At 34.5% G+C, this 10,101-nt stretch overlaps 1 protein-coding gene and 1 long non-coding RNA gene across 3 annotated transcripts; one reads left to right on the top strand and one right to left on the bottom strand.

The window, feature by feature from the left end:
- The first annotated feature begins 122 nt into the window (after positions 1-122).
- Positions 123-9,188, top strand: LOC108118472. Of its 2 annotated transcripts, XM_041818643.1 has the most exons (3): positions 123-612; positions 8,656-8,796; positions 8,925-9,188. In XM_041818643.1, exons 2-3 carry the CDS (start codon positions 8,686-8,688, stop codon positions 9,105-9,107), a joined length of 294 nt encoding a protein of 97 aa, XP_041674577.1. In that variant the 5' UTR covers positions 123-612; positions 8,656-8,685; the 3' UTR covers positions 9,108-9,188. The 2 variants fall into 2 exon arrangements, with proteins under 2 accessions (XP_041674577.1, XP_017086685.2); XM_017231196.2 differs by lacking the exon at positions 123-612 and having other exon boundaries at positions 8,036-8,796.
- On the bottom strand, positions 732-1,830 carry LOC121530164. The gene is made up of 2 exons (XR_005993841.1): positions 1,387-1,830; positions 732-1,304 (listed from the first exon to the last, which is right to left on the bottom strand). It is a non-coding gene; the product is annotated as an uncharacterized LOC121530164 (long non-coding RNA).
- Positions 9,189-10,101: the final 913 nt, after the last annotated feature.

Genomic DNA, 10,101 nt, shown 5'->3' on the forward strand with positions numbered 1-10,101 from the left:
AATCTCTCCTAATTAGAATAAATACATACATACATAAATTTACGTAGTTTTAAGGTTTTTCAATGCGCCCTATGTATCTGACATCTTGTATACTATTTTTATAACCATAGCTGTATGAAGGCTGACTGTGACGCGACGTCAACGTCGACTGCGCAGTTGTTTTGATAAAGAGCAAAAGAAACACGGCAACAACAACAAAACAAGGGGGAGTGGTATGGGATGAATGGTTGTTGGGGAAGGGGATGGTGACTGAACAGTGGGGAGGGAGACGACCGCTTCTTGGGCCGCACACACACACAACGACACGCGCAGCCGAGTCAAACAAACAAATAAAATGTGAAGCAGAAATGGCAAAAAATTAAACAAACAAGTAGACAGGAGCGGTTCAGTAAAAATAACGAGTTGAACGAACCGAGGTCGGCACAAATAACAAAACTAAAAAAACGTATCAATAAAAACCCATAATCAAAAGCTGCTTCGCGCCAAAATGAAACGAAATTTCTACTACGTCGTAGTAAAATAATACTAAGACGAAAAAAATCAACAAAACAAAAGAAAGTTCATTGAAAGCGGTCATATTTGACAAAAGATTATTGTGTTTGCTTCTAGCAAGTGAGTTTTTAAATTAATATTGCAATGTTAGAATTTGCCTTTTGATTTTAATACAATAAATTAAATAATGTAATAAAATAGATAAAGGTAAAATTTATAAACAAGAATTTAATTTCGTATATTTTATGAATAAAAGTAGAATAAGTCCTTCAAAATGTTCTTTACGATTCTTCATACTTTGTTTAATACTTTCGAGTTCATTTTGTAGGAACTAATTAATAATAGAAATGCAAAGCTGTAAGTCTTCTATATCCCCTCCCCCGCACTTGATAAGTTCGAAATATTTCCTGCTTTTCTATTTCGCTGCTTTCCTTGTGTTTCTGTTTCGGTTTCTATTTATTTTTGTTTTGTTTTGTTTGCTCGTTAGCCGAGTGGGCGGTACAGTTGGGGGCAGGTGCTCTCCCACTCCCATCGGCCATCTCAGTCATTCTCTCCCCCTTGGTATATTTTTCTCGCTCGCTCTCCTTGCTTGTTTGTTTGTTTTTCGTGGCGTGTTTTGGTGTTGTTTTTGTGCTTGGTGCGTAGTTTTTACGTTCGTCATCGTTCGCCTGGTATTTCCGTCTTCTCTTCTGCCTACGTCGCTGCCCACGCTCTGCCGGCGTCGCTGCCTAAATGGTTTGCCTTGAGTTGTAGTTGCACTATAACTTTGTTGTTGTTTTTTTTTTTGCTGGCAAACGGATTGCAGTTGTGCACTGTACAAAATTTAAACGTAAAAATCATATTATAATATTTATTTATTATTGTTTTTCGCCGTATTATCCTGTTTTCACTTACCGATTAAAGAATGTGAAATATAAAAACAATATATATTTTTTTATTTTTTTAAGATATTCTCTTAATTTTTTCTCAGATTGTTCTCTGATCTTTTCTCTGGCTCAGCAAAGTTCAATGCGTTTTTTGTGAATGCGTGGGTGGTGTATTTTTCTTTTGTTATTATTTTGCTGTTGTTTTTCTCTCGTGCGCAAGTTCTCAGTTCACGTGCTGTTCTCTCATCCTCCTACTTCTCCACCACTTTCTTTTCTTTCTCTTGTCGTTTACAAAGCTATTGTCTTGCCTTCTCTTTCGCGCTTTCTGTCTTAGTTTTTTGTTCTTGAGCAAATTTTTTTGCCCAGCTACCTTTTGGGGAGCACTGTGGTATGAAAACATCTAAAATTGGTCGTGGATTAGAATGATTAAATATATTCATGTCAATATATTAATAAATAGTTTTGTTTTATAACATCATCTTGTAATTATAATTAATTTGTAAAATGCAATAATTTGTAATTTGTAATATGTATGAATAATAATAATATTAACAAATTTCTCCATTAAAATTCAACCAATTTTTTTAATAATCATCATGACTTAGTTTATTTAAATATTCACTCTTATCATTTATGGTCAAAGGCTAAGATTCTTAAACATCTTCTAATATCATGGAAACTTTAACTCATAATGTTGATAACATGCCGGGTCCACCTTCCGATCATTTGCTTACCATGTGCCAGTCTTTAATCTGCCTTAAAGTAATGCGTGCACAGCGAGTAAAATAAGAAGTCATCGTTTACAGGGCACATTTTAATCGACGTGACCCACTGTGAAGGCCGCAAGAGAAATGCTAATTAGTACAAATTCGTTTGTCACAATTTGACAGAGAGCGGGAGTCTTTCCTTTTTGCGAGTAATCAAATAAGAAAGTTCGACAGGGCACGGGGTGGTGGTCTTCTCTGTTGGAAGAAGGGGTGGCTCTGCCGCTGCCTCTGCCCACGTCGACAGCGACGCAGCAAACAAACACTTGTTTGCACAGGAGAACGCGAGAGCGATTTGGAAAGAACTTGCTCTTTCAAGGAGAGAAAAGGGAAAACTGAGAGAGAGCAGGCGCACAGTCACCGCTAAATGTTTTACACTGAACAAATTAAAGATATGTTCTAACACATAAACTTCGATTTTCTAATGTAATTAAAAATATACAATACTTACAAAGCATCTTAATTTTTAGTAGGCATCATATAATATGTGATATACACCCTATTTTTAATATAATCGAATTTCCCAGTGTATTTGCGCTTGTTTGCGTGCGAATTTACAACTAGGAAGCAATTTCGTTTGTTTACAATGTTTGTGCGTGGGCGGGGATAACGAAAAGAGAAAGAGAGCGACGGTATAATGTCCCTGACTACCAGAAATTAAGTCGTGTTGTTTCTTGACCCCTCGTCCCCTCCCGAAACGAACAATCACCATTGCCGACTGAGATGCCGACAAAGGCAGCGACGCAGCTGAAGGTCATTATCCATTTCGCATTTCTCAGTCGCTTTTGCTTCTGATTTTTTTCATCACTAATCTTTTGGGACTTTACATACATAGGAGGTATTGAAGATTTGGTACCCATGAAAGCCATTAGTGTAAAAAAAAAATTATATTTATTTTATAGCAAATGGTTTGATTATACTAATTACTTTAGACGTTTCTTTAAATTAACAATATTTTAGGGAATGACAAAAAAATTAATATACTATTTAACGTATTTTTATGTTATTATTTATTTATATTATCTCTAATAGAAAAACTTCGTTTAACAGCCACTGAAGTTCTCATCAATCGTTTTATTTTCAAAATTTAAAGTATCCTTAGATCAAATTTTTTTTTGGGACTTGAATTAATTCTGACTTGTTTTCTGGGCTCTCTCTTTTTATTATTATTATTGTTTTTGGACTTCGGCTGTGGAATTGTGTAAACAGCGGCGACTGCGACGTCGGCAGAGGAACAACAACAGTAAAGGCAACGCAGGCATAAGAGTAAACAAAAGTATTTTTTCTTCTGTTTTTCGCATTTTGCAGAGACAATGCAAGAAAGTTGGGTTGGGGAAAATGGCAATGGCGAAGAAGTTCCGGAGGGGGTATGGTAAATGGGGTGGTACGTATAAGAAGGGAAACGGACAGAAAGACAGAAAGCAAAGTTAATGAAGATGAGCCTGATGAGTTTTGTTGCTCTTGTTGTTTTGTTTTCGGCCGCCTTTTGTTGTCGAGCTTCAACTGCAAAAAATATGCAAAACAGCAACAACAATAACTAAAACAACAGTAAAACAACAGCAACAGAAAAAGGCAACAAGAAAAACATACATTTGTTTGTATGTAGGTGTATGTATAAGTGCAGATACACTTGCGGTCAAAATGTAAGTGTACTACAGTTTTCTAAATACTTTAATATTGTACTGAACAAATTTTTTGAGGTATATTTTATATATTAGCTATAATTATATTAATTATAACTTCGAATTGATTTTCCCACTTATTAAAATATTTTGTCAATCAAAATCTGAAATGTTTTTTTCTTAGATATCCGATTTATTTTTATTGGGGACTAATTTGTAATGTTATTTTTTTTACCTCTGCTGTGTGTACATAAATACGTTTGCATGCAAGGCAGCGAAATACGCAAATAGAAGCAATGAACTTAATTAGTTGTTGTTACTGTTGTCTATCTCTGCCTTTGTCGCGGAAGAAAAGAAAGGAGTGTGTGGGTGGGGTAGGGGAGTTATAAGGAGAATGTCCACAGTACAGGTGTTAAGCAATCAAATCTTCAGTAAGAATTAATAAAATATTTAAAAATAAATAAACAAGAAAGGTTTACTTTGTTAGTATAAATAACTCAGAAGATGTATTATTCTATGTTTTATGATTATGTATTAAACCAAGTTTCCGAATTTCCGAATGTAAAATCTTTTGACTTCTATTGCCACCCGCTAGAAAACAAATCGCAAACCTTGGCAAAACTTCAAGCGGAAGTAAACAAATTTTTCTTTTGTTTTTCATCGCCCCGTGGGGGTTTTCTGTTTTCCCCATTTTCCTTAGACCTCTTGATAAGGGGGCTCTGTGGTATGCAACACATAGTTGCAAGTTACTAACTAACTGAAACACAACTGTACCCCATCTGAATATAATTATGATGAAATGTTTATTCGGCAAGTGCTACTGCTACCAAAAATATGCGGGAGGTATTTTTTTGGTAGTTTTTATACTTTCGGTCGAAATGTTTTCGCCGTGTTGACATTGTTTTGCTGAACGGAAAAAATACGCTTGTCGCATTTATTTACTAACCCCGACCCAGCTGGTTGTTGTTGCAATTTTTTACTCTTGTTCTTCTGCTTATTTCTGTGTTGTATTTTTTTTTTTTGTTATTCGGCTAGCAACAATAACAAGAAGCAGCGACAGAAATACTAACAATAACAGGGACGCAGAACTCCCCCTGCATTGGGAAAAACATTTAAAACTTCTAAAACTTGAGAATGGAGGACTTTAAAGTTATATGTATATAATTATATTGAAACAACTTAGGTATTTCCATTTCGTTTGTAAACATTTTAAGAATATTTAATAGAAATTTTAAAACAAAAATAATGCCCAAAATACTGCAGCGCCTGCAAATAGTTTCCACTTCCACTAAAAACAAAATGCTATCTTCTCTTTAAGCTGCATTACTTTAAGGTCTAAAAAACTAAAAAAAGTCTTAAATCTTTTTTTGCCATCTGATATTCGTAATTTGCTGTGCATTCGCTTCGTTTTGGTTAGGTTTTCCCCACTTTCGTTGATTTTTCATGTGCAGTCAGCAAAAATTTGTTCTCTGCAGCTCATGTGTTTATTGTTGTTATTGTTTCTGTCCGTGTTGGCTTTATTTTTTGTTGTTTTGTTTTGCTACGTTTGTTTTTTATGTGCAAGTTGTTTTTTTCCTGCGCTTTTACCGCTGTAAAATTGCAAAAGTACAGCTGTTAACAATAACAATGACATATAAACACTCCCGCAGCGGCAACAAAAATGCCAACGCAGCTATGCTAAGAAGAAAAACCAAAATGTAAAAAATATCTGAAAGCAAGGGAAACACCAAAAAAGTCAGGCACAAATCAAACAACAAGCAAATGCAAAAAATTAATTAATTAAGATTTTTTTTTCTTTTTTGACTTTGCCAACGAACGTCGGCAACACGTGAGTTTTTTGTGGGTGGTCGGGCGTTGAAAAGTATATGTCTGCTTATGTTGTTGCCTTAGTTCTTGGCTTTAGTGGTTGTTTTTTTTTTTTTTTTTTTAAGGTTTTTTAGTTTTATTTTTATGGTTTTTGTCATAGTTGTTGCTCATCTGGAATATGTCGAATATTTCACTGCACTTTTTCATGGCTGTCGTCGTTGCGCTGAAATGCCTTGAGATGTAATTGAAAAGTGAGCAAAACAAAGCTAAACTCGGCTTTATAAGTAAGTACTACTAAGAACTTGAACATATGTACATATATATATATATATTTAAATTCTAGAAACTAATTGCGGAATTCCATTTAACAAGTGGTTCAGGCTGTGGTCAAGAATTTTGGTTTATCTTTGACGCATTTGTTTTTTATCTATACTTTTTAGTCCCTATGTCAAAATACGATTTTAACTTTATTTTTAATTAATATAAATATATATATTTTATTATCATTCCATAGACACTGCTTAATCAGTTGGAATGCATTCGACTCTAGTAAAAATATAACAAAATATCCCTGGAAAAAAAGGAAAAGGAAGTTGAAGGTGGGCAAATAATCCTTGGGGGCATTGTGGGGTTAAAAGTAAACGAAGTCGGCAAGGCCAACAACAAGGAATTGAAACAAAACGAGCCAGCAACAACAACTGAATGAAATACAATAAAATTTTAAAACAAACAAATGCAAACACATATACAGGGGCAAACACAACACACACACAGATACAAACACAACAAGGAGCCAATGCGAATGCGACTAATGAGCACTGAAACAACAACAAAGCAGCTCAACAAGAAGAAGAAGTAGAAATGATGGGGAGGGGTGGGAGGGGACCGACAGACTGAGAGGGCGGGGATGACAATAAACCCTCCACCCCAAACCCCCCTGAAATAAACAAATAGCACTAAAACCAATGTAAGAAACAATAAATTTGTAATTTTCGAAGTTATTGTACCCCGGCATCTCCGGGAAAAGTTATATTTTTTATATTTAAGACCTTAAATATTCTTCTTAAAACCTAACATTTAAATATAGAAGACAGATAGAAAGGAAAAAACATATAAATAATATTTTTTATTATTTTATACATATATTGTTAAGATCATAATACAGAAAATAAGTAAAAGTAAACAATTTCGCTAGCCAATTATACCCAAGGATTATCCCAAAACACTGGGTAGCAAAGCAACAACAACGACAAGGACAAGAAACAGTTTGTGTTGTATAGTAAAATGCTTATTTACGCATACAATTGCACGTGAGCGGTCGACAGGCGAAGGCGGGAATGAGGAAAGGAGAAAGATGTGGTGAGTGCGAGGGGGACGGCATAAGCCCCCCGGGGGGTGAAGCAACGAGGGGAGGCGGTGGGTTAAAATAGGAAGTTTTGTTTGCAGTGCGCACAGCAACGGAGAGACAAACACAACTGTAACTGTAATTGTGTGTTTGTTTGCTCGAAACTTCGCCCCACTTCGGTGCAACCCAACCACACCCCCCTTAAACACCCCTCACCACCCACAGCTGTCTGGCTTCTGTTTCCCTCATTCTTTTGGCCAAATAAAAAGTTTGTTGAGAACATTTGCAAATGTTTGTTTTAGAAAACGGAAAATGCTTCGTTTGTTTCATCATTATCATCATGTTTTGTATTTGTCTTTGTTTTGTTATTTTTTTTGTTTCTTTTGGCTTCTTCGTTTATTGCGCCCTTACTTATTCTTCTTCCGTTCCTTTCTGTTTCCACTCTCTCTTGTTCTCAAAGTGCAATTCCCGAAAATACAATTAATTTTTGTCTTATACTTAACATTTCGCATTTTTATGTTATTTTATTCTCAGATCCATGAATCCATAAATTAATAATAATTATGGATTTTTTGTAATAAGAATTAAGGGGTCGTTGTAGTTAAGATTATTTTAATGTATTTCTTATTGAAAATTAATCATAGAGTATTTTAATATTTACTCACTTTATTATTATTTAATATTTTTATTTACCATTCTGCGAAAAGCCGTTAATTTATCATATATTAACATTTATAATACAACCATATAATATACCTGTTTTACATATCAATTTTTATATTTATAGGGCATTCGATGTTCAACAACATCGATTAATTATTTGCCTGGAATTGTTTGGGTTTGCTCCTTGTTTGCTTCATCGTCATCGTATATTCGTATTCGTCGTCTGCTACTTTTCTGTAGTTTTGTTTATTTTATTTGTTTTGCTTTGTTTTATTTTTGTTTGATTTACGTTTGGTCGAAGCATGTACACTGTCGAAAATAATATTTTACAACAAAAAAAGATATTTAAGAACACTAAAATAAGAAGTACTGCGATGCCACAAAGATAATAAGAAAAGCTATAAATTAAGGCTTTAAAGAAATTTTAAATATTTTTCTTCTTACTTAGAAATGTTGGATTTTTTTTAAGTATTTCGAGGAGTTTCTTCTATCCCTTACAAAGAACCTGAGTCACCACCCACTGCTACACCTCCTTTTCAAAACGCCCACCTCAAATTGTTGGCCTGTCGCCGTGTTTTGTTTTTCTTGTGCTGCTTCTTCTGTTTTTCGGCTTGGGGGGAAAGTGGCGAGTTTTTCTTCTTCTATTTAATTTTGTTTTATTTTTTGTTGTTGCCCGCTCTTGTTGTATTTTGTGTAGGTGTATTGACTTAAAGTTTTTTATACTTCTTTGCCTTTTGTCTTTCAGTTCTAGGTTCAATTTCTGTTTCTTAGTTATGCCTCTTCTTCTTTTTCTTGGTCCTGGCCATGTTGTTGTCTTTGGCTTTGTTGGTTGAAGGAAACGCCTTCGAAACATTTCAGTGTTTGTCCTTCGGATGGTTAGTTTCAGGAATTTCACCAAGTTTGTTCGGGGCGGTTTCCATTCTTATATTATTTCTCTTTGTTTTTTTCGTTTAACTTTTAGGTCATACTTTTAGCAATGTTCTTATTCGTCAAGCATTTTCCTTCAAACATATTATAGTCTCAGATCCGAAATTTTCTTGCATTCGGATATGTGTGTTTCAAAATCTTCAGTAACTAAATATTTTTATTGTTCGTAGTGAAACAAGGAAATAGAAGACCCTGAAAAAATGAATAAGCTAACTAAAGAATGGTCAATGTCTCGTCTTTGTAGACCAAAGGATAATCTTACCACAGTGGCTGGAAAAAGGCCACGCTTTGTACCATCTTGCGAACTAGAGGTGATTATAAAATTATATTCCTAGTATTATATTAGGCTTTTATTTGTTAATCGGATGTATGTCCTAAATGGGTACAAAGCCCACTTAAGTAGGCAATAAATGATGGTTTCAATTGCTTTCTTTTACAGTGCTCTCCGGTAAATATGGCCTGTCTGATTGGCTGGGAATATGCACGGATTTGGCTGCGGGATCGCGACAAATTCGTCAAAGAACGTAATCGTGCAGTTAAAGCTAAATTTATCAAAAACGACTTCGAGTGGTGGTTAAAGCTGCGCAAAACCTCCAAGAAGTTCTGCAAAGTTGAGGGCTAAACCGTGACCTTATCTTTATAAAAATATATATTATTGGCATATCTCGGCTAAATTTTTATTTAATAAGAAAAACAAAATATATATTTTTGATACACTTGCAGTTGGCCACACTTCCTGAGCCTTCAAACAGTCTTACCCCATTAAAATCGTCGGAAAAACCAAAACTGTGCTCCCGATTTCACAACCAATTTCATTTAGCATGGACACACACCAAATTGGTTTGGTCTCTGCTAACGTTTTCAAAGAGCTCATGTAAAATATTTGTAATAATTGGTTAAGAGAACAATATAAATCGGAATGATATAATTATGAATTAATTAATTAATTATGAATCAATTTTATAATTTCATGGAATTAAAAGCCTTAAAATATTGTCCCAAAATAGGTTTTAATTTTTCCATTGCATATATATTCCTGATCAGCATTAAATGTAGTGTTTATATATGATATAACTTCATTTTGATTGTCCGTAAACTTAATATTCGATTTCAATTATAAATGAACAAAAGATCTTCAAATATTTTAAAACATAATTATTTGATCGTGTTAATAATATTTTATTAAACTCACATTAGTCATACTAATAAAGTAGTATTATTTGTTTTTGTTTATTTTTGAAAACAGCTGTTTGTACTTCTGCCGGCGTCACGAAAGCAACAATTCTTGCCCTCGAGAAGCTTTCACATGAGCGTTTTGAGAGATTCTCTTCATACAGGTTGCAGGTTAGGAAAATTGCTCAGTATTGATACACTCACTACCACCCAACCCACTCCCCCTTATCACTCTCTTGCTTGCACATTCACTCACTCACCCTCATTGCGGTTTTTATCGGCTTCCCACGCGTTGAATTTTCTGAGCATACGCAGAGGCAGAGGCTAAGACAGCGCAGTCGGTAACCTCTTTAAATTATACTAGATATTTTAAATATCCTTACTAAAAGTGGTTATGTCTGACATTAAAATTTTTTACAAATTATTGTTCATATAATTTTATT

Source organism: Drosophila eugracilis, unplaced genomic scaffold (genome assembly GCF_018153835.1).
Source record: "Drosophila eugracilis isolate 14026-0451.02 unplaced genomic scaffold, ASM1815383v1 contig_1197, whole genome shotgun sequence".
Classification (NCBI taxonomy): Eukaryota; Metazoa; Arthropoda; class Insecta; order Diptera; family Drosophilidae; genus Drosophila; species Drosophila eugracilis.

Excerpts from the sequence above, each read along its gene's own strand:
- LOC108118472 (XM_041818643.1), top strand. The coding sequence starts at position 8,686 with ATGAATAAGCTAACTAAAGAATGGTCAATGTCTCGTCTTTGTAGACCA. Across the intron at positions 8,797-8,924 it reads TACCATCTTGCGAACTAGAG|TGCTCTCCGGTAAATATGGC; the intron begins GTGATTATAAAA and ends TTTCTTTTACAG.